This window comes from Podarcis liolepis (assembly GCF_965112155.1).
Source record: "Podarcis liolepis genome assembly, chromosome: 16".
Lineage (NCBI taxonomy): Eukaryota > Metazoa > Chordata > Lepidosauria > Squamata > Lacertidae > Podarcis > Podarcis liolepis.
Window position 1 is genome coordinate 33,264,856 of NC_139567.1, and position 23,348 is coordinate 33,288,203.

At 43.9% G+C, this 23,348-nt stretch overlaps 1 protein-coding gene across 3 annotated transcripts in view; it reads left to right on the forward strand.

Moving 5' to 3' along the window:
* Positions 1-3,193: 3,193 nt before the first annotated feature.
* Positions 3,194-23,348, forward strand: part of LRWD1 (leucine rich repeats and WD repeat domain containing 1) — a 28,109-nt gene continuing 7,954 nt past the window's right edge. The window contains exons 1-10 of one of the 3 annotated variants that reach the window (XM_083479217.1): positions 3,194-3,534; positions 5,930-6,061; positions 7,340-7,574; positions 9,063-9,182; positions 13,672-13,824; positions 15,815-16,057; positions 18,041-18,373; positions 18,999-19,046; positions 20,722-20,848; positions 23,135-23,244. In XM_083479217.1, coding sequence (XP_083335343.1) covers positions 3,209-3,534; positions 5,930-6,061; positions 7,340-7,574; positions 9,063-9,182; positions 13,672-13,824; positions 15,815-16,057; positions 18,041-18,373; positions 18,999-19,046; positions 20,722-20,848; positions 23,135-23,244 — 1,827 coding nt within the window. In that variant the 5' untranslated portion in view covers positions 3,194-3,208. Of the gene's footprint in view, positions 3,535-3,839; positions 4,464-5,929; positions 6,062-7,339; positions 7,575-9,062; positions 9,183-13,671; positions 13,825-15,814; positions 16,058-18,040; positions 18,374-18,998; positions 19,047-20,721; positions 20,849-23,134; positions 23,245-23,348 lie in introns of those variants that run through there. The other 2 variants (XM_083479219.1, XM_083479218.1) reach the window with 2 other exon arrangements.

Here is a 23,348-nt window from a genome sequence, read left to right on the forward strand (position 1 = left end):
CTGAGAAAAGAAGAGACAGCAAATTAGACTTTTGCATTTTCAGTATGGATACTCAAGTACAGGAACAGGTAGTCCCACTTGCATGATAAAATCTGTATTTTTTGTTGTTCCGTGACAGCGACAATGTGCTTTTGTAGAATTAAAAGTTGCTCCACAAAAACAATTGTTATGATTTCATTACCTTCCTTGAGGCTTAAGCATGATTTAAGGGAAGCCTCTGAGATACTAAAATTCTCTACTGAATCACACAGTGTTACTTTGATGCTTTTTCTGATGAAGGAGCTTCTTAACACCTGAGACAGCATATGATACTTATTATCCATCTGTTGGCACGATAAGGAAGTTAAAAAGTGGCAAGGCAAAAGCAAAAAAAAAAAAAGTTCTTTTTTGAAAGGTTTTTGAAAGGCAAAGTGAGTAAGGATTGTTTTACTTCTGATTCTGTTATTAGTCATTTCTGACCACTTGTAGTTAAAATAATAATCTGAAATAATTGGCATTTGGCATCCTTATAACACAGGTGAACATAATTATAATATAGATAAAAGGGATTATACAAAGGAGTGGTATGACAAATAATTTTCATATGCACCATGCTTGGTTTGTAAAGTTATATTGTTGTCAAGTAGATGGTGAAAGAGGTTTAATAGAAAGCAAAATATGTCCCTTCAATTGAGAAGTAATAATTCTTAAAGAAATAGGCTTGACAATTCTATCCCACTGAATTCAATGGTACTTTCTCCCAAGGAAGCATGTACAGAATTGCAGCCCAAATTTCCTTTAGTTGTGACAGCCCTTCTAAATATTTTTGATCAAGTAAGTTCTGGTCCCCAAACCTCTGCTGCAAACACAGTTCATAATATGCACCTTACTTGGCAGTTCTCCTGTGACAAAGAGGGCTCACAACCCAGAAAAGCGCATATAGGATTACAGCCCAAAGGTGTTATGCCACCAGTGGCAGACCTACATTTCAGGGGGCCTGAAGCTTGGACTGTCATGTGGGCCCCTTTGCAACCAGTGGCAAGGTTGGGTAGCTACTGTAATATTCTTCAGTGGGGTTGTTCCACAAAAAGATCACAATACCTTTATAACATTTGTGCTACTGACTCGCAAAACTTTGGGATTGTTGAAGTATATACAACAAAAAATCAATCAATTTGAGTAATGTGTCTCAAACTAGTCTAAAGGGTAAAGGGAGCCCTGACCATTAGGTCCAGTTGTGGACGACTCTGGGGTTGCGGCATTCATCTCGCTTTACTGGCCGAGGGAGCCAGCGTACAGCTTCCAGGTCATGTGGCCAGCATGACAAAGCTGCCTCTGGCAAACCAGGGCAGTGCATGGAAACACCATTTACCTTCCTGACGGAGCAGAACCTATTTATCTACTTGCACTGCATGCTTTCTAACTGGCAGGAGCAGGGACCGAGCAACAGGCGCCCCGTCGCAGGGATTCAAACCGCCGACCTTCTGATCAGCAATTCCTAGGCTCTGTGGTTTAACCCACAGCGCCACCCGCATCTACTAGACCCCAAAATTTTAAGCAGTATGGACTAAAGTCACTTCTGGGGCTCCTCCAGAATTGGGGCCCCTGAAGCTTAAGCTTCATTAGTTTCATAGTAGATCTGCCCCTGTATGCCACTTGAGCATGCGGAAAACGTTATTTCAGAAGGGGCCCCTGATGGAAGTTGGAATCTAACCACAAGTTCCTCACTTGTGCCTTAGGGCCAACGGTTGTATTTGTCAGTAGCTTCGGCGTTTGTGTGCTGACATGATTGAATGCACCACCCTTGGTGATGGTTCATGTCTGTCTTTGATGTTTATAGGTTGGTTGTTTTATAACTTCTGATGGAAGCCCTCCTTGTCTTTTCCATTGTAAAAGAAAGGCAAACAATAAAGGTTAAAGAATGCAAGCAGTACAGCCTATGACACTACTGATCATTGATGAGGGGAAGGCACTGTGCACTTTCTCCTGGGGCCGAGCGTGAAGTGACAGAGTACTCCGTGGGTTGTGAACATTATTGTTATTTTAAGTGGTAGCTTAGCATCTTGAGGTGTGAATATGATCAAAACTAAGTTGAAATCTAAAATTTTAATGTCTCATCCCATTTGAGTTAGGAGGGTTTGAAATTTTAAAAAGTTGACAATTTTGGCCTTGTCAGACTACACAAAAACCTTAAAAGCTCAGCCAAGAATTGAGATATGTCAAAACAAAAACACCAATCTCTTCAGAACTTCATGGGCTTTAATATATGTCACATGATGGACTTACTTTAAAATTTAACATTGCAAAAAAGTTACAATTGAAAACTTCCCAAAAATTGTATTGATTATTTACTATTTCTAAGAGCTACCCAAATTTTAATCTTGGGATCTCAATGGAAACACATTTAAAATTTCTTCTTCTTCTTTGGCGACCACTCGTAGCCGAGTAGGACTGTCTTCCATAAACACGGTTTTAACGATGAGTCCGTAAGTGACAGCAGAGGCCAATTCTGGATCCACACGTCCTTCCACTAAGCGTGCCTTCCTCTTAGCACGTTTCTCATGTCTGCCCTATTAGGTTCTATTTAGGATAAATGGGTCTTCTTGGAGTAAAATATAACGGAATAAACAAGACTTTCAAACTACCACATCAGTTACTTGGGGAATTTCTTTAACAAGTTATTCAGTTGTAATGGATCTGAAAACCTTGTCGGGCTTTCCTTTTAAAAATGTGTTCCAAAGCCGAGAGGTCTATTTTGCATGATAGAATCAACGCTTCGAAAGAACCCTCGTTACTATTTCATTTCATGGGCATCAATGAACGGGAAGCGAGTTTCATAGTTTTAACGATGTGCTGCGTGAAGAAGGGCTTTTTCCTCTTGCATCTCCCAACCTTCAGCTTCGCGGGATGTCCGCGAGTTCAAGTATTAAGCGAGAGAGGCGGGAAAACAGTTTCCCTCTACCCACTTTCTCCATGATTGCCATGATCGCGTCACTTTTCCCGCGCCTTTCCCCCCAAACCTTTCCTCGCAGCGAAGTGGCTCCTGCGGCCCCTTTCCTCCCACCCACTACTATTACTGCGGCAATTTCCCACCGCCCGCGCGGTGGGCGCCTGCACTCGGCACCCCCTCAAGAGGCGCGCGCCCCTCGGCCGAAGGCAGCGGCTCCTTCCCCCTCCTCTTTCCACACACACCTCCCCGCTTCCTCCAAACCTTCCCCCTCGCCCCTGAATGCCCACCCACTTCCCCCACCATCACTCCTCCTCCTCCGATGCCGCGCGTGGTACCTGCGGGGGCGGAGCGGCCTCGCAGAGCAGGCAGCCGCGGACCCCTTTGCACCCGCAGCAGCCCCCGGGCTCGCCTCCCGCTCCCCGTCCTCCGGAGGCGGCAGCAGCAGCAGCAGCGGAGGTCGCCTCCTCCTCCTCCTCCTCCATCCCGACCCCGGTAGCTCTTGCTGCCGCCACCGGCCTTGTCAGGAGGGCCTCCCTCGGAGCTTCCGGTTCGCCGAGCCCTGGCGGCGGCGGCGGCAGCAGCAGGAGCCCTTTCGCCCGCCTGAGGTAAAAAAAAAATGGCCCCGGGGCCGAGGAGGAAGAGGAGAGCGGGGCTGGGGGTGGGGATGGCTGCGCTCGAGGCGCCTCAGGCGCGCACGCGGCGGGGCGGCTGAGGTGAAGCGGCCCGTCGCCCAACGTTCCTCTCCCAAGGCCCCGCCGGACTGGTGGTGGCTTTAGCGGCGGGGAGGAGGGCGGACTCGATTTCCCAGCAGCGCCTTGCGCGGCGCGCCTGCAAGAAAAGCATTCTCTGGCCCTCCCGGGGCATGGCGGGAGTTGTAGTGCCGGGCTTTGTGTGTTTTAGAAAGAAAAAAAAAGATGCCGTCGCGGGCCGTTTCTCCCGTTGCCACCCACGCAGCCACGGGGGGGAGGGGGTGTCTTTTTGGCCGCCTCCCCACCTCAAGATGAGTGGGGTGGGAAGAGGAAATTTCTGGGGGCCCCCGCCACCGTCTCTCTGTTCTCAGACAAGGGGAGCAGCTGCCGGCCCCTCACTGCACCTCGCCTTGGTTTTTGAGACAATGCCGCCCCTCAGAAACGGGCCGCGCGGGTCTTCCGCGCCCCCCCACCGCACCTCGGATGCCAGCGCGAGGTGGTTTACCTCAGGGAGAGGATCCTCCTCGCTAACTCCCGCCTCGGAGGTTTATTCCTCCCCGCCCCCGCCCAGCTTTCCCGCCACATCGCCCTTTCCCGTTTAAGACATTTCCCACTCCCCTCAAAGAAAACCCCCGGGTTATCGTGGGAGCTGGGTGGTACGGCGGGGACGACGACCAGGGCTTCAGGAGTTTTAAAAATGAAATTAAAGCAGCAGCAGCAGCCATGCCTAAATATGCGTTGCGGCAACCCGCGTTTAACCACAGAGAGCATTCATTCAGAGTGCACAGCCATTAAGACTGTGCTTCCCATGTAAACCTCAGTCTCCCTGCTCCCAGAATTGATAGGTAGTAACAGTAATGCATATGGCTTTGTTGTTTTTTCGCCCCCCCCTTTATTCAGAAACAAATCCGAAGCTGCTTTGCAAGACAATGTATCATATATGCAACAATTCACAAAATCTAAAAGCAGGATCCTTCAACCCGACTCACTAGTTGTAAATGGTATAAGTGAGACAGCAGATTTGCCCTGCAACACCAACACCGTGGCCCAGTTTGCATCATGGCAAATTGTAGTTAAGTCTCTGCTGCATGCAAGAAGCCACAATCCTTGGTTTAGTGTTCGGTTGAAACCAGGAATTGTGGTTTGTTTTGCTTAAAGCAGGTGGTGGCAGTTCAGCTGCAGACACCCTTCCATGAGACTGATTATCTTGGCCCGTTCTAGCCTGAGGTCCAGTTTTAGGATATTATCTCCTTTGGTTTCCCCAATAGATGACTTTTATTGGGAGAAGGACAAGGGGAGTACAGCCTTGTAGGATCCCTTTCTTCCTCAGCATCTTTTGCTATGCTTGACCGTGGTCTCCTGTGAGTTGGGGACAATGTTTTGCAGTGGTTTCCTGCCTCAATACTGGTTTGGTTCCAGAGACCAGTACTGGGCAAAGGTGCACCTGCCCCTTGGCAGCTGCTATAGGGCAGGATCTCCCCCCCCCCCAATGCTGTTGAATATATATCTGAAGCAGCTGGGGAGTGTCATTAGGAGTTTTGGAACAAAGTCTAACTAGGATGCAGATGACACCCAGCTGTATTTCTCTGCAGCATCTGAATCAGGAATTTGCATGTCCTAAACCAGTGCCTGCATGCAATTATGGGTTTGATAAGTGCTAATAAACTGAGATCCCTAGTAAGATGGGTTAGTCCCAGGTCCAGGAATTAGGCTGTATACTTGTCTTGGATGGGGCTATCCCTTTCAAGGAATAGAGGCACAGTTCTGGGATGCTTCAGGGTCCGTTACTGTTATGAATATATTTAAATAGGCACCTTTATTCTCTGTAAATCTCAACTTTTCACAATGAAAGAACCCCCAAAATTAGCATACGGTTTCTAAGTCCCTGAAGGACAGTTTCCGGGTACAGGATGAAAGTTCTTAGAGATAAATCTGCAGATAGATACAAAAGCAGTCATTAACTTGGCTGTATGTTAATCTTTATACAAAGATTAAGTTTCCTGTTTAGTATAATTCAAGTTACATAGTTTTTGTTTTGAACACAAAGCAGCTGTAATAACATATTATGTACACAACAGAACCCACTTGTAGGCTTCTGTGGAGTTGATGTCTCCAGCTTGCAACTGAATACAAGAGATTTGGTAATACAGAATTCTACAGAATTTCTTTCTACATTCTCACAGACAGATGGTTGTTTAAAACCCTCAGCCTTTGGCTCCAACTGCAGATTACTTTGTTTCTGTTTGGCAACACAATTTATTGCTACTGGATTAGGATTGTGCTCTCATTATTTCTCTCTTTTTTCCACCAGGAAGTTTTCATCCAATATTTTTGGGTTTGCAGAAAACCAGAAAAGATTAAAAATGTCCAAAATTACTACAGAACTTCTGTTGGAAAGGGCAGTGCCTAAATCTACAAGGCTGCGAAAAATCAAAATTCTGAAGTAAGTGCCAACATATGTTTATAAAAGAAGAAAGATAATTGGTGCAGTTAGATCTTAGTAATTTGAGTTGCTTAAGCGATTGTAATACTACTTTCACAGAAAAATCGGGGCATTAAATTAAATGCCTCAAATCACAGAAATGTAAAACTGAGCATGCATTTCCAAGCAATGCATTCTACCAATAAATATTGGTAAATATTCATTTACCAATGAGGACGGAGCCCTTTTTCTCAGCCAATGAGGATGGAGTCCTTTTTCTGCTTGGTTACAGTCCTTAAGATGCATTTTCAAATGGGGCAGGTACAATTCAGGAAGCATTTTATAATTTAAAAAACCAAAGTTTCCAATTAAGATGGTGCTGTGATCTGTAAGAGTTCCTGAACAAGAGCCCTGCCCTCCCATCTAGTCCAGCTTCCTGTTTCCAACAGCAGCCAGTTTGATGGCACCAACAAGCTCACAAATAGGGCATTAAGGTAGCTACCCCTCTTGCTGTTGTCCTCACCCCCAAATATGAGAGGTTCTCCTTAACTATCATACTTACAGACTGTCAAGTTCCCAGATCGCTACTTTATCCTTTTTAGGTTGTAGGATAGGGTTTCCCCCCTAAGATATGGATTACTTCACAAACCATTTCTGGCCTTTACTGTTCATTAGCTACTATTGCTGAAATACAGTTTTTGCTTGTATTGCTTTGAAAACTCCACATACTATTTTAGATCTTCTGGGTTGAATCTTGGTGCTGAAAATTTTGGGGCAGGGGAGCTGTGCTTGGCTGAGCCTAGTTGCAAAATTAACCACTAATTAATAAATTAACCTCTGCTGGAAAGCAGAGATTTTTCCAACAGTCTATACTGTTGGGATTTCTTCCTCCCCGCTTCAGTCATTAATAAATTTATTAATATAAAAGCTAATGTGAAAGAGATTCATTCATTATTCCATCATAAACAATGTACAGGTATGGATGTTCTTACTAAATTTATCATTCCAAAATTCAGTTTCTTTACAAGTAGGTTTTCATTTCATTTGTGCAGGTCCAGATATAATATGCAAGTTTAAGCATTACCTGTATAACTATATATATATCTCTCTCTATCTGGCCTATAAAACCAATCGTAACAGAAATGGAAGTACTTTCTTTCCCCCCAGGCTGTTGACATTTTTGCTGCTGTGAATAAATATATAATTATCTCAACATCCCACTTTATACTTACCATAAAGCATTGCAAAATGTTTGATGGCATGGGGATCAGTAGTGTGCAGAACCTTTTTCTTCTTCAGCTTGTCCAAGTTGCAGATAACAACAGAAGATTTGGAACCACAGTTATTTTCTCATCTCCGCCACCTCCAAGAACTCGACCTCTCTGACAACTTGCTGGAGAGGCTCCCTGACAATCTCAGTTTGCCAAACCTCCGTATCCTAAACTGTGACAACAACAACCTGGAAGACGTGACATCCCTGAAGCAGTTTCCACAGCTGGAGGAGCTAACCTATCTGAACAATGTATACCTGACAGTAAGTACAGTGTTTGACAGTTAACAGGGTTTCTAAGGCTTGCTAGGCTTTCAGCTTAAACCTGGAGAGCTCTGATGGTGATTATAATATTATCGTCTTGTCTCAGGTGGTGAAAGGGGATGCAATGCCCCTGTGAGAAGCTGAGTGTTCTTCCTCCCGCCACTTTTTAAAAGTCAAGTTTCTAGCTCTTTGAGCAATAGAGATTAAATGTATGCCATTTTTTACATGCCTCATGGGGGGGGGGTGAGTGGGACTGTCAATGTGTCAATCAACTCCCACACCTGTTCAGGCATTTCATTGTCCCTTGGGGTTATACCCAATGAAAGATAAGAGGTGGATCTGTAACATGGTCCAAGTTCATCCTGAATGCAAGATCTGCTGGAAAAGGGCGACCCAACTTTTCATACCAAGTAGGCCGCAAGAGTACTAAGACACGCAACCCGCAGACCACACCCAAGGCCTAGTTAGTGCTTTTCCAGCTTTGGAAAGGCAGGTGGCTCAAATGTTCACGAGGGTCTCAAGCAGCCCTTGGGCCACGCATTGGATCAGCCTGTGCTAGACCCTGCAAGATAAATATTCATTTTTGTTACTGTTGCGAGTTAGCTATTACTGTTGCATGGAGAAACTGAAATATGTTGACTTGACCAGTTAAATACCTTTTGTGGATTCACAATAATTACAGGCATTTTTCTGTTCTTTAAACGTTTGTTTCTTTGGCACTTAACAGCCAAATGTTACTTAATGTTTTCAATTTTTTTAAAGGAATGCTTTAAAATCTAAAATCTCAATTGCTGGCTAACTCTCTTAGTTGTCACAGTAGGCGGGCCATACCAGGGTCGACCCAAGACATTTTGGCACCTGAGGCCAACCACAAAAATGGCACAGCCCTCCCACCATCAGGGAAGCAGGGGTGAGTGAAGATCTAAATCAGGAACAAGGATGGAAAAAAGATCTACATCAGAAACAAGGGGAACGATCAAATCAGCCTTACTCAACAACTGAAGTGGGAAACAAAGGCTTCCATGCGGGGGGGGAAGGGGGAAGGGGGAAGGAAAGAAAGAGGCCTGCTCTGAATCAAGCCAGTCAGGTGCAGAGCCCACTAAAACCCAGAGGGCAACACCCATCATTTATTCCCTAGGGGTGGGAGGAGGCCAGCAGTGTCTCCTATTCTCTGAGAGGCCATGGTAGAGGCACTATGAGGGGTGGGGGCTGCCAAGCAGGAGGCAGATTTGGCTTCCAAGGAATTCTCCACAGCCATTGGTGCCACCACGGCAGCTACAACAGCAATGGGTGATGCATTCCTTTGAGGCCGAATCTGCTGCCCCTGTGGATCCTGCCGTTGAGTGTGGTTGCTTCACCTTGCCTCTTTAGTGGGCCGGCCCTGGGCCATACATAGTCTATATGAAATGCTTGGTTTGGAGTACAGTTGGCGAGATTTACTTAAAGGGCATCTTGTAAGGCTGCTTTCTTTTCTTGCCTGCCCCCCAGCCCAGTGATGACTATAAGGTCATGTTTCTTCTGCAAAATCTCCGACAACTGAATGGCAAGGATATCACCAAGCTGGCCAGCCATGTGAGAGTTGTCAATAGTCGAGAGCTGACCAGTAGGGTAAGCCATGTGATCATGTGATGGTTATATTTTTTGAGAGCATAAAAGAAAACTGCACAATATATATATATATATATATATATGCTTTCGTAGATTTTCACGGGTACAGGAATGCAGGTTTTGGTGTCTTCGGGTGTCTTCCCGTGTAAGAGTTGGGGTGTCTAGGCGACGTTTCGACGAGGTCTCACTCGTCATCTTCAGGCTGGTGCTTTCGGCTTCTTGTTACTGGAACAGAGCAGGATCTCAGTGTTTGAGTTCCTATAAATACTGTTGAGGGGGTGTGGTGTATTGCCTCCAACGTTATGGGCAGAGGGGAAGTTCCCAGGGTGTGTCTTTTCTTCTTTTGTTCCTTAATTACTTGAGGGATATCTTGAGTGATTTCTTGAGTGATATTCTGAGTACCACTTAGGAGGGTGATTAGGTGTGGATTAGTTGCTAAAGCTTTCGTGTCTTGACCTCTAGAGCTTGTGAAGAGTTTTTCTGAGAAGCTGGTTGTACTGCACATAGTTGTGCTCTGGCTTGGCTTCGGGTATAGGGGCGAGCTGTGGTTTTGTGCCCTGTGTCAGCCAGATCTGTGTAGGGATTGCAGGGGGGTGCAGCATCCGGAGGTGCCACTATGGTTTGGCTACTGGATGGTGTCTGTAATTTATCTGTGGAGAGGGTCTGGGTTTGGGTCTGGTGTGGTTGATTGGAGATGGCGTTCTGTGTGCCTCTGGTTCTGGTGTCGGTTTTTGTGGGGAGGGCTAATTTCCAGATGTCTGGCAGGCGGGACGTGTCGTCACGTTTGTTCATGTTGTGAGGATGTTTCTCTATCTCGATGGCTTCCATGATTATTCTCTTGTGGTGATGTTCCATGTTAAAGAGCAATTTGGAATCTGCAAAATTAATTTCGTGTCCTGTTTCTTTCATGTGTTGGAAAAGCGAGGAAGTTTTTTCTTCTTTTTTGACGGCATTCTTGTGTTCTGCGATACGTGCATTTATTCGTCTGTTTGTTTGTCCAATGTACGTGGCTGGGCAGACTTTGTAGGGTATTTCATAGACCCCTTGGTTTTCCAACTGGATTTTATCTTTGGGGTTTCTGAGGATATTGGCTATTTTTTGGTTGGTGCAAAAGGCTGTTTTGATATTGTGTTTATGGAGGATTTTGCTAATTTTATCTGTAGTGCCCTTGATATAAGGAAGGAGGGCCATGCCATTGTTTTCTTCTGTGTCTTGGTTTTTGGGGGGTGTTTCTTTTTGGATTAGCTTCGTAACCCTGTTTTGCTGGTATCCATTGGCGATTAACACATTTGAGAGATTCTGTAACTCAGTTGTCAAGTGGTCTTTGTCAGCCAGGCGTTTGGTTCTGGAGATCTCCAGAACCAAACGCCTGGCTGACAAAGACCACTTGACAACTGAGTTACAGAATCTCTCAAATGTGTTAATCGCCAATGGATACCAGCAAAACAGGGTTACGAAGCTAATCCAAAAAGAAACACCCCCCAAAAACCAAGACACAGAAGAAAACAATGGCATGGCCCTCCTTCCTTATATCAAGGGCACTACAGATAAAATTAGCAAAATCCTCCATAAACACAATATCAAAACAGCCTTTTGCACCAACCAAAAAATAGCCAATATCCTCAGAAACCCCAAAGATAAAATCCAGTTGGAAAACCAAGGGGTCTATGAAATACCCTGCAAAGTCTGCCCAGCCACGTACATTGGACAAACAAACAGACGAATAAATGCACGTATCGCAGAACACAAGAATGCCGTCAAAAAAGAAGAAAAAACTTCCTCGCTTTTCCAACACATGAAAGAAACAGGACACGAAATTAATTTTGCAGATTCCAAATTGCTCTTTAACATGGAACATCACCACAAGAGAATAATCATGGAAGCCATCGAGATAGAGAAACATCCTCACAACATGAACAAACGTGACGACACGTCCCGCCTGCCAGACATCTGGAAATTAGCCCTCCCCACAAAAACCGACACCAGAACCAGAGGCACACAGAACGCCATCTCCAATCAACCACACCAGACCCAAACCCAGACCCTCTCCACAGATAAATTACAGACACCATCCAGTAGCCAAACCATAGTGGCACCTCCGGATGCTGCACCCCCCTGCAATCCCTACACAGATCTGGCTGACACAGGGCACAAAACCACAGCTCGCCCCTATACCCGAAGCCAAGCCAGAGCACAACTATGTGCAGTACAACCAGCTTCTCAGAAAAACTCTTCACAAGCTCTAGAGGTCAAGACACGAAAGCTTTAGCAACTAATCCACACCTAATCACCCTCCTAAGTGGTACTCAGAATATCACTCAAGAAATCACTCAAGATATCCCTCAAGTAATTAAGGAACAAAAGAAGAAAAGACACACCCTGGGAACTTCCCCTCTGCCCATAACGTTGGAGGCAATACACCACACCCCCTCAACAGTATTTATAGGAACTCAAACACTGAGATCCTGCTCTGTTCCAGTAACAAGAAGCCGAAAGCACCAGCCTGAAGATGACGAGTGAGACCTCGTCGAAACGTCGCCTAGACACCCCAACTCTTACACGGGAAGACACCCGAAGACACCAAAACCTGCATATATATATATATATATATATATATATATATATCTGTACGGTATAAATAATAGAATTAGCATTGATGGAATTACAACCTTAAATAAAATAGATACATGTAATCAGTGCTTTTTTTCCTTAAAAAAATGTTTAGGGGTACTCTCATTTTCCTACTCATATTGAAATCCTGCTCCTCAATGAGGCCAAACTTAGATTCACAAAATGTTTAGGGGTATGCATACCCCTGTGTCCCCCCACCCCAGAAAAAAGCACTGTATGTAATAAGGAAGAAATGGGTAAGAAAAGACAATCGCAATAACCAAATAGATAAGATTTGAAATAGGCACATTTTGGGGATCTTCATAAATGTAAGAGGAACTGATCCAAATAAAGGGGATGCTGCCTTCATAGCAGGGTTAGCCTAGGACTGGGAGACCCAACTTATAATCCCCACTCAGGCATGAAACTCCCCCCCCCCCCCACACACACTTTGAGCTAGGCATACTCTCTCAGCCTTACAGGGTTGTGATGATACAGTGGGTGGAAGGCAGCCATCCTGTGTGCCTTGGAAAAGAAAGGTTGGATATAAATGTTGGCATCCACCTGTCTCTAGAGGCAATGGAAGAGTGTGCCATCAAGGGTAAAGTCAAACCGCTGGAGAGTTACAGTTCCTGCTGTGGCTATAGAAACTAATGTAGGAGAAACATGTTTTATTGCATCTGGGGCAGATGAAGGCACCCAGTTTCGCTTTTATAGATGCAGCATAGTGTTTCTTCTCTCTACACTCCTCCCAGCAGGCATTTCTCATCTGGTCACTGCTGTGGATACATGACCTGTCTGTCTGCAGGCATTTGGATATAAATGTAGTAACTTCTACAGCTTTGACTGCTGACTGTTGCAGATGTCTCCAATAAGTAGGTTTACATAGTGAGCAGACATGTTTAGTATTGTACTTTTAGAAATGCATTGCCGTATCTTTGAAGGGGTGGATACGCCAACTCCCGTGGGTTCAGCAGAGGTTTTGTGTGGCATCTATGTCCTTTCCTTTAAACGTAGGACAGGTATGATTAAAAATGAGGTATGTTTAAAAATGAGGATAATGGCACAGCAAGCAGATAAAAAAAATTAAATGAGCTTAGCTTTAATCTCAGAGTTTTACCTCAGCTGCCCTAGATTCCAGTCAGGTGAGGAACATTGTCTTTACCTCTTTTGTTCTGCTGCATCCTGCCCCTTTTCTGGGTGCACAGCCTTATATATCTTCTTGTTATTTCTGCTTCACTTAACTTTCACTAACTGCTATTGACATGAAGTAATGTTTACATTTTATAATTTAAGATTAAGTAATTTTTTTTACTGACTCCATCTTGACTGTAAATAACTATCTGTATTGTTCAGTACTGTATTGCCTTTTCTATTAACCTATGGTTTATTCACATAGCCTTAAGTTCACTTCGGCATGTTCTAGACCTGCAGCCAAACTGGACTAATAGTGAAGGAGACACTTGGGCACCTGCTTTTAGCAAGCGCCCATCTCAGCTTTCATTTACCTCTCAGTTTGACCCAATTTGACCATTGGGTGGACAACAGATTGCAGTTTGTATCACCAGCTCTCATGTTTGTGAAGAACAGACAAGTAGTTAAAAATGCCATGTACTGGAATAAAAATAATAAGTGAACACGAGAAATCTGCCCATAAAACAGAAAGTAATTTACAGATTGAAAACCATCACCAAACTTCCCCATTTTACTTGGTATGAGTTTTCAGTTGCTGTCCATCTCACCTGATGGAGCACCTGGAGCAAGGTCTGAGCCTAAAAATCTCAACACCTGAGCAGGCTAATACATTAAAAAGAAACCTAGGATATTCTGTATATTATTATTTTATATGTAAGTTTAATACGCTTCTCTCTTTGTCTAGGTCAGATCTCACTGGGGGAAAAACTTCCGGAAGCAGCTGCCCAAAACTCCGTCCCCAGAGCAGTTGAAATCAGTCAGGAAAAAATTCATCAAGTCTGCACAAGCCCATGTAGCATATGGACCCAGCTCACTCGGCGGCTTCACCCGATGGCGGGTAAATTCACCCCCATTCATTCTCTGCTGTCCTTTGTATATTAGGTCTTCATGCAGCATCTGATACCTAACATAGAATCTTGATGGCAGCTGTAGCTATGCAGATAAATTGTCAAAATATAAATTGGGGGCGGAATCATTTGGCCCAAAAAACAGCTCAGTGACTCTGAAATTTGTCTAGGCAAGAGGGTAAAAATCTTTTGCCAAGAGGTTTTTCAACCAAGGATTGACTTGTGAAATTAACAGAAAACCAAGAACTTCAGACCGACTCCTCTACATTTTGCCTTCCTGATCATGGCAATAGGGCTTCCCTGTAAAATTCCTTATTTAAAAGTTGACGTTGCTGGTATGTTGGGATTGCTAAAAATGCAGTAGTGCTGAGTGGTATTGATAAAGGGTATTAGGTTTCAGCTGCAATATCCTTTGTGGTGTTAGGTATGCCTAAACTTATTGAAATAAAGTAGGCATGTACATGCCTTATGATCTTGTTATTTTCAAAAAATGTTCTACTGACAGAAATAGAAACTAATGACTTTCAAGTAAATTGATTTGGAATTTCAGGCATAAAGCCATGCATTCTCTACAGTTGAGAAATAGCTATTTTTATTGTTTATATTATGCCTACCACAGCAAGATAAAGTCTTACATATGGAGCATTCACAGTCTGTCTTAGATAAGAGTTCCATGTGACTTGAAAATGTGTCTGCACACAGCTTCATCCAAAGAGATTTTTAGCCTTTACAGCCTTTTGGGTTTTTTCATAGGCACTGCAAGGCTTGAACAGTAAAATCTGGACCTGTGTTACTGTGTACTATTGTGCAGCGTTAGATCATATTAGGAGGTGGTGCATCTCATAGCCTACAAGTTTGTCAGAACTACATGTCTGCTGCTGGCAGTATCTTGCATTGGCAGGGCTTGGGCAAGAATGAGATGTTTAGAAGTAGTTTTGCAAGCATAGTTGAGAAGTGCACAATACTCATTAGATCAGTGTAGAGTAGAGCATAAAAAGTGTTTGGACTTTCATTTTTTCAAATTTCCCAGGTTTATCAAAGCTACCTTGCCATCTTATGTAACTGGACTGCCTGCTTATAACTTTATTCTAATAAGACTCCCTCCCTGGGCCTCAGACAAGCTCAACACAGGCCTGATTATATATCCTGCTTTTTGAGGAACTTTCTCTTAAAAACAGTTTTTATAATCTTCAGCAGTGTTATGCATTTGGTAGCCTTATGACTCTTTTGATAATGCTAATGGGCAACAAAATAATAACTGAATAAATTGCAGGATTCCAGTCCAATTTTTACACTTTTTGCTGGGCTACTTGAAAGAATTGGTAAAAAATCAATGCACTTGAAAGTTGCCTGAGATGTCTTAACCATGGCCATATCACAAATCATTTGACAGTGAAAATCTAAGATCTTTCTTAAGAAATGGTTCCTTTAAGCCTAGAATGAACAAGCTGATTACCCTTGTTAAACAGTTTAAAGAGGAAACTACCGTATTTTTCGCTCTATAACACGCACCAGACCATAACACGCACGTAGTTTTTAGAGGAAGAAAACAAGGAAAAAAATATTCTAAACGAAATAGTGGATATATGATTTTTGTGGTTCATGCTGTGGTCACAGACATGTGATCTGACAGTGAGTTTGAATTGCCCAATGCAAAAATCCTGAGGATCCATGTGGATCCATGCTTTGTAACCACGGAGGAGGAAAGGAAGGGGAACCATGGATCCTCTGCTCACGACTGCAGCAGATCCCCCCCGCCACCCGCAGGCATTCGCTCCATAACACGCACAGACATTTCCCCTTATTTTCTAGGAGGAAAAAAGTGAGTGTTATGGTGCAAAAAATACGGTATTTTGTCTTTTAAGGCCTCTGGAGAAATGCAGAGTTGTTGATCCCTCTTACAGGTATTATAAACTGCTTCCTTTCTGCATCTATCTTGTTATTAAAATTTGACCATTCTCCATTATCTTTTTCTATTAGGTGAAAATGATTGCAGAGGAATTCTTGACTTCACTGTTAAATCAGGAAGACAAGGCTGCTTCTAAAGTGGAAGAATCGGCTGAGGAGGAGGGGGAAGAGGAAGAAGAGGAGGAAGAGGAGGAGGAGGAGGAGAAGGAGGAAGAAGAGGAGGAGAAAGATGAAGAGGAGGAGGCGGAAGAAGAAGAAACAGAAGAAGAAATTACGGAAAATGCTTCAGATACTGAAAATAAGGTTGCTACTAAGGTCAGAATTTGGCAAGTGAATACCCTGACCACCTCAGTCAAATTAATATGCTTCCCCCAGTAGGTGTCAGTTAACATCTTTCTAGCTTTTGTCTTTGGAAGTTATTGGCTACTCTCACTAGCCAGTTGGGGAAAGGCAATAGTTCAATGCAGAAAAAGGACATTGATCAGTCAGAACATTGGCTTTGCATGCAGGTTTAGTTCTTGGCATCTCCAGGTAGGGCCGCTTGCAATCCTGGAGAGTCACTGATAGTCCGTGTAGACAATACTAAGCTGGATGACCAATAGCCTGATTCAGTATTGTTGCTGACAAGGAAATTATGGGTACAGTGGTACTTCGGGTTACAGACACTTCAGGTTACAGACTCCACTAACCCAGAAATAGTACCTCGGGTTAAGAACTTTGCTTCAGGATGAGAACAGAAATCGTGCGGCGGTGGCAGCAGGAGGCCCCATTAGCTAAAGTGGTACCTCAGGTTAAGAACGGTTTCAGGTTAAGAACGGACCTCCAGAATGAATTACGTTCTTAACCCGAGGTACCACTGTATATAAAAAGGAGAATTCCTGGATGCCAAGATCCAAGTTTGGGGCAAGTACACTTTGGTGAGAGAACCCCAGCAGAGATTTAAAATCACAAAATATTCAGCCAAACCAAGCCATGGAGACATAGGCTGTTAGACCTTTGAAATATGCTCTTGTGAGTTCCTTATAAAACTTCCAAGAGACCACATGTTTACAAGTTAAAAATGGTTTACTTACAAACTCTCCAAAGGTCAGGGTCATGTGCTTTTCCATGTAGCATGTAGAAAACTTGCACAGGCAGTAAAACTTGGTTTAGTTACAATGGGGAAATTACCTAAATTCTTGGTAGAGGAACTCAAAAGAGGCTTGTTAGAGCCACATGGTTTGAGCTTGGAACAACCAGCTCAGACCTCTTTACATGCTAAGTTTCTCAGGTAGACTGAGATACAACAATAGGCTTTATTACCTTCCTTCCAAAGTGAGTAGGAGTAACCTAGCTAAGTCTCACAGGACAGTTTACTCTATACTATTAGAATTAAGCATGTTGGTTAGATGAGGCAGGTTATCCCACAAGTATAACATGGCTTCCTAATGATGGAGCATATGCTTTGCATGCAGGAGGACTCTGGGGCAATCCCTGCCATCAGTGACTAAAAGGGTCATCAGGAAGTAAGAATGAGAGAGAGGTCTGCCTGAGACCTTGAAAAGCTGTTAAGAGAGTTAACAGAACTGGACTAGACGGACTAGCAGCCTGATATTTTGTCATACATTTCATAAACTGAAGCATTAAAGTTTGGCTGTGATGAACTTAATAAGATGGTCAGCCTTCTGTAATAAGAACCTAGCTTCCTTCTTATCACCTTGGCCCCACATTCATTAGCATATAAATGGAGGAAGTTGGGAATTTCAGCCACAGAAATTAGTCTTTGACCTTGTCCACCATAATACATATTAACCCAATACAAATGGTATGGAGGCATACTTTGTCCTCCCTTTTTTATGCATCCCTCCTATAGTCACTTTCCCTAATTCAGAAAGCATGCCGCATTCCAGCAGTGACTGGCCACTTTAGGCAGCATTGCTCTTTCTATGCCTGAAGTGGGGAAAGGGCTGTAGAGAGCGCAGCTGTTGGTGAGAGGTTGTGGGGTGCCAATATCTTTTGTCATTGTGTATCTCAGTGCCACCCTCCCACCCCAGTAGGTAGGACAAGGCTTGTGGAGACGGGAAAATCTGAAATGCTGTCAACACATCTCATTAATTTAAAGAGGAAGATCCCCAGTGGATTTTGTTCTGTGTTTCAGAAAAACAACAGAAATGTTACTGGATTGTGGGACGTTGTAGATTGAAGTAAAAGTTGTCACTATTCTGTGCAAGCCACTGTGAAATGATAGCACAGCTTTTGAGTTTTGTTGTGAGAATGAATGAGCGAGCCAGGAGTTGCTTCTGTGTTTTGTTTTAATAGGGCACAGTAACCCCCAGCAAAAGAAAAGGGGCTCATTCCAAAGGAGGAGCAAGCAAGAGATCCCATTCTCGCAGCAGTTCCAATGAGGAAGCCTCTCCCAGCCCCAAGAAGCCCAGTCGCTTGCAGGACGAGCGCAGCCCTGAGAGGGCAAAAGCATCTCGCCCACAGACCAAGGAATCCCAGGACGCTCAGGATTCTGAAGGGGCCCATCGGAATGGAGGGCGTCTTCCAAAAGCACACAGCCACAAAAGGTCCAGTCAGCAGAAAGAGGAGCACAGAGAGGAGGATGCAAGAGATGTTTGTAGCACTCCAATCAAAGACTTGGAAGGCGAGGTATCAGGAGAGGGCTTGCTGGGGCAAGAGGGCAGCCTTCCTAAAACTGGAAATTTCATAATGAGTTTGTAGGCTTGCAAAAAGCAATGAATGCAAGAAAACAAGGAGCCCTGTACCAACAAAATATAGAGAGAAACATCAAAACTGATGATTTTGATTTATTAGAGGAGATTATCAATATCCTGACATGCTTTGAGTTACAAAAGCAGACTTGAATCAGGATAAACCATATTTTTCCCATGGTAAAACAAGTACACTTTTCAAATCTTGAAAAGTAACTGATATGTGACAGCCAGTGCATATATAGTTGATCAAAAGTACAAAATTATCAAGTTTATGTTACGTCATTTCCTAATGTATTTATCCTCTCAGGCTCGTTTTTGCTGGGGTGAGCCATTTGACTTCAAATTGCAAGTGAGAACACACAGAACTGAGTGTTTCACTGTAGAAAAAAATTTCCCTGCACCTAGTAAACTACATGTTTGGGAGAAGGGTTCTATACTGTTCTTTCTGGCATGCTAGTTTTTTGTGTGAAGGGAATTCTAAGGTTCATGTGCATATCTCTATACGTTAATAGGAATTTCCTGGAAAAAATGCAGTGAAAATGTTATACTGTTAATTACAGGGCTGGACAGAAGATAGATCACATTTTGCTTGTGGCATATCAGAAAAGGTTTGTGACTCCCAATTGTTTAACAATAGCAGCAGCAAAACTACTTTTTCCACCTAGGTTAGGCTGTTTAAATGATGAGAATTAACCAGCAGTTTCCTTTTGTGCAAAAGGACTGTGGGTTCAGTTAGTTCTGGTAGTGAAAGCAAATTCTTAGATTCAAAATGTGCTCAGAGGCAGCCTGAGTTTTAATTCCATTTTTGGGGGGTACCTAGTTCAGGCTTGTAGATCTTGGGGTTCTAGTAAAAACAAAAACAAGTAGGTCTGCTAAGCCTGAAGTCTGCCTACCCCTGGTTTACTACATGCCCTTTTATAGATCTTAACCCTTCCACAGATTAGAAGACTGTGACTTCTAATCTCAGCAGACTATGCATCCCAAAAAAGATGATGGACATGATCAGCTCTTCCATTACAGTGGTACCTCGAGTTACAAACGCTTCAGGTTACAAACTCTGCTAACCTGGAAGAGTTACCTTGAGTTGAGAACTTTGCCCCAGGATGAGAACAGAAATCGTGTGCCGGCGGCACAGTGGCAGCAACAGGCTCCATTAGCAAAAGCACGCCTCTAGTTAAGAACAGTTTTAGGTTAAGAACAGACCTCTGGAACGAATTAAGTTCGTAACTAGAGGTACCGCTATACCAGTCACTTGACTGAAGGGGTGGGAAGGGTAGGGGGTGCTGCTAAATCTACGACATCCCTCTCTATCACCCTCAGTTGGTTATTGATGAGACACAGCTGGTGTGCTCTGAAGAACATGGTATCCTGCGCGTGCATTGGAAGCACGGAAGCTCTACAGTGAGGGTGTGGGTCACTATTTAACATCCCAATGTTCTGCCACTTTACTAGTTTTATAACTTTACTATCTGATGGACTGAGAGCAGGCAACAGTGTGCCTACTGTTTCTTCTTAGAAGCTTTTTGTTCCACTTCAGGCAAAAGCCCCTCAGAACAGCTCATATATACTATGCAAGTTGGAAATGGAGCAGCTGCCAACCAGTTTAAAACAGCACTAAAGGTAAAGGGACCCCTGATCATTAGGTCCAGTAATGGACGACTCTGGGGTTGCGGCGCTCATCTCGCTTTATTGGCCGAGGGAGCCGGCGTACAGATTCCGGGTCATGTGGCCAGCATGACTAAGTCGCTTCTGGCGAACCAGAGCAGCGCACGGAAACGCTGTTTACCTTCCCGCCGGAGCGGTACCTATTTATCTACTTTCACTTTGATGTGCTTTTGAACTGCTAGGTTGGCAGGAGCAGGGACTGAGCAACAGGAGCTCACCCCATCACGGGGATTCGAACCGCCGACCTTCTGATCAGCAAGCCCTAGGCTCTGCGGTTTAGACCACAGTGCCACCCGCGACTCTAAAACAGCACTACAGACAGCTTAAAATAGTCTGGACAAATAAAACTGTCTTTGCCTGGTTCTGGAAGGGCATCAGATTTAATGCATATGCATACATTCCTCAGGCTGGTTAGGCTGTGAGAATAGTAGCTTGTCCTAGGACCACCCAGAAAGAGCTTTAACACAAAATGGGGTTTTGAAAATGGGTCTCTGTGCCTGACCACAGCATTCAATATCTGCTCAGAAAACTCCAAGTTCTCTCCTTTGTAAAACGAAGGCTATGCCTTTTGTGCCATTGGCATTGAGCTTACGTTTACAGTGGCCTGCTTTCTTATAGGAGGCGATCAGCCTGGAGCCTGTCCATTTTCTACAGTGTCACAGTAAAGGCAACAACAGGGACGACTTTAAGACCCAGTTATGGGCCTGTGTCTTTGAGCCACCACTGGATTGTGGGACAAGAAAAGGTAAGCATGGCTGAGCAGCCTTGGCAGACTTAAAAGTAAAATACCAGAGAAGGAATTATGTTAATAGTTTCAAGAATTTCATAGGGTTGTAGAGTTGGAAAGGAACCCTGAGATCATCTAGCCCCAGCCCACTCCAATATAGGAATCACAGCTAATGAATTGCTGACAGATGGCCACCCCACCTCTAGTTAAGAACTTCCAATGAAGGAGAGTCTGCCACCTTCCGAGATTATACATTCCGCTGTTGGACAGCCATCCGAAAGTTCGTTCTGAGCATTAGCCTGCCTGACCTGTTCCCTGCAAGTTTTGGCTACTCATTTATACCCTTCCTTCATGATTTGCTCCTTCTATTTCTTAGAAATGCCTCTTTCTAAGCCAGTGTGGTGTAGTGGTTAAGAGCGGTAGTCTTGCAATCTGGGGAACCGGGTTCGCGTCTCCGCTCCTCCACATGCAGCTGCTGGGTGACCTTGGGCCAGTCACACTTCTTTGAAGTCTCTCAGCCCCACTCACCTCACAGAGTGTTTGTTGTGCGGGAGGAAGGGAAAGGAGAATGTTAGCCGCTTTGAGACTCCTTAAAGGGAGTGAAAGGCGGGATATCAAATCCAAACTCCTCCTCCTCTTCTTCTTCTCTTTTAAATCTCAGCTCACTGGAAAGTTCCTTATTCAACCACACTCGTGCCTCCCACATTTCTTTCTTGTTGGAATTGTTTGTGATTGTGCTATCAATATCTCACCTTTAAGAAACTCTCATCCATCATGAACTTCCTTCTCTCTGAGTATTTCTGACTATGGGATGACACCTAGTTCTTAAGCCTTTTGAAAATGGCTTTCTTAAAGTTCAAAGTGCATGCCTGACTACACTCAATTTTCTGTATAATGAATCCCAAGAGGACACAAACACTTCCTCCGAAGGTTCCCACTACTTTCCACCTCATTCACCTGTTTTCCCCCTGTTAGTAAGGATCAGAATCAGGTCCAAGATACTTGATCCCCTTGTTACTTCTTTTGGAAAATGAAATTGTCAGCAAGGCAATTGAAGAATATTCCCATGACTATTATATCTTTCGTTTTTGAATGTTTGGTAAATGCTCTACGAAAGCATCACCCAAGTCTTTAGTCTGGCTTGGTGGTCTATAGGAGACTCCCACAGTGTATTGTGATTTGTATTGTAATGGTGAGAGATGTCCCCCACAGCCCCCATTGCTAATGACAGAAGTTCCCCCTCTCTGGTTCTGATTCCTTTAGCAGGCCCTGTCCTCATGTTTTACTCATTTTATCATTCCAGTGGATCGTGTATTTCTGTTTCAAGTGTGCAGGCTAGTTATACCAATTTTATTTAGGCAGAAGCTGCTGTCCACAATGTGATTGCAATTTAAGAGGGATAATTATTGGTTAGATCTAGCCTTGTAATTTCTTAAGGCCCAGTTTACACACTGCTATTTGATTTGGTAAAGTCACTTTGCCATTTTCACATTGTGTACACATTGCGTGAAGGCGCCTTAAGAGGGTAAGATTTATTACTTACTTAATAAGTAAGCCATCCTGTAACATGAAGTTCTCAGGGCAGCTTAAAACATAAAACATCTGCCTTGTACTGCGTCAGAGTGAAACAATGAAAGCCGCGTCTTGCTTCAGGGGTGGAGAAAACACAAACCTCTGAAAGGGTGTTCAGAGGACATGCCACAAAATCAGTTAACATGTGATTAAAGCTTGGTTGCTGTGTGGAATCACAAGGAATGAAATCAAGGCCAGTATGAGTTTTGATGAAGGACTTGAAGGAAAGGAGAAAGCTGGCACCTCAGACCTGCTCAGGGAGGAAGATCTGTGCATTAGGGATAAGTGAGTGTAGGCCCTGTACTCCAGGCAGCAGGGCAGTTTTGTCTGAAAAAAAGCACTGAGATTTTGCTGTATTGTTCTAGATAGTGTTTTAAGTTTCTAGTTACATAGAGCACCTAAAATCATTGGTCAAGGAAAATGATGCTATGTTTTATATAAATAAAAGACAGTGCTTTCCCCGAGAAGTTTTAAGTTGGTATGTAAGTGTGAACACTGTGGTCCCCAGTAGGTGGCATATAGTTACTATTGGCCTCAGTTGCCCATTTGTGATTGGCTGTCACTGAGAGCAAAGCAGAGCTAGTACAGCACTTGGGACATTAGAAGTACTGTATAAGGGGCTATAACCACACAAAAAGTATTTCCACAGCTTCCCCACACCTCCAGGAGCTAAATGTCAGGTCAAATGGGAACATGAGGGTTACAATTACTGTTTCTTTTAAATTTTTTCAGATCCTGTGGTGAGTTCATCCAGAACAGCAGCTACCTGTGGTGGAGACTCTGTCTGTTTGGTGGACTGCGAGACGGGCATTGTCTTGAAAAAGTACAAAGTGACTGGGGAGGTAGGGAAACAAGAATGTCTTGCTTGGTCATGAATGCCAGGTGTTGGGGTTTTTTTTGGGGGGGGGGTATTGGCTGAGGGCTTTCTTCATGCAAGAATGTCTCC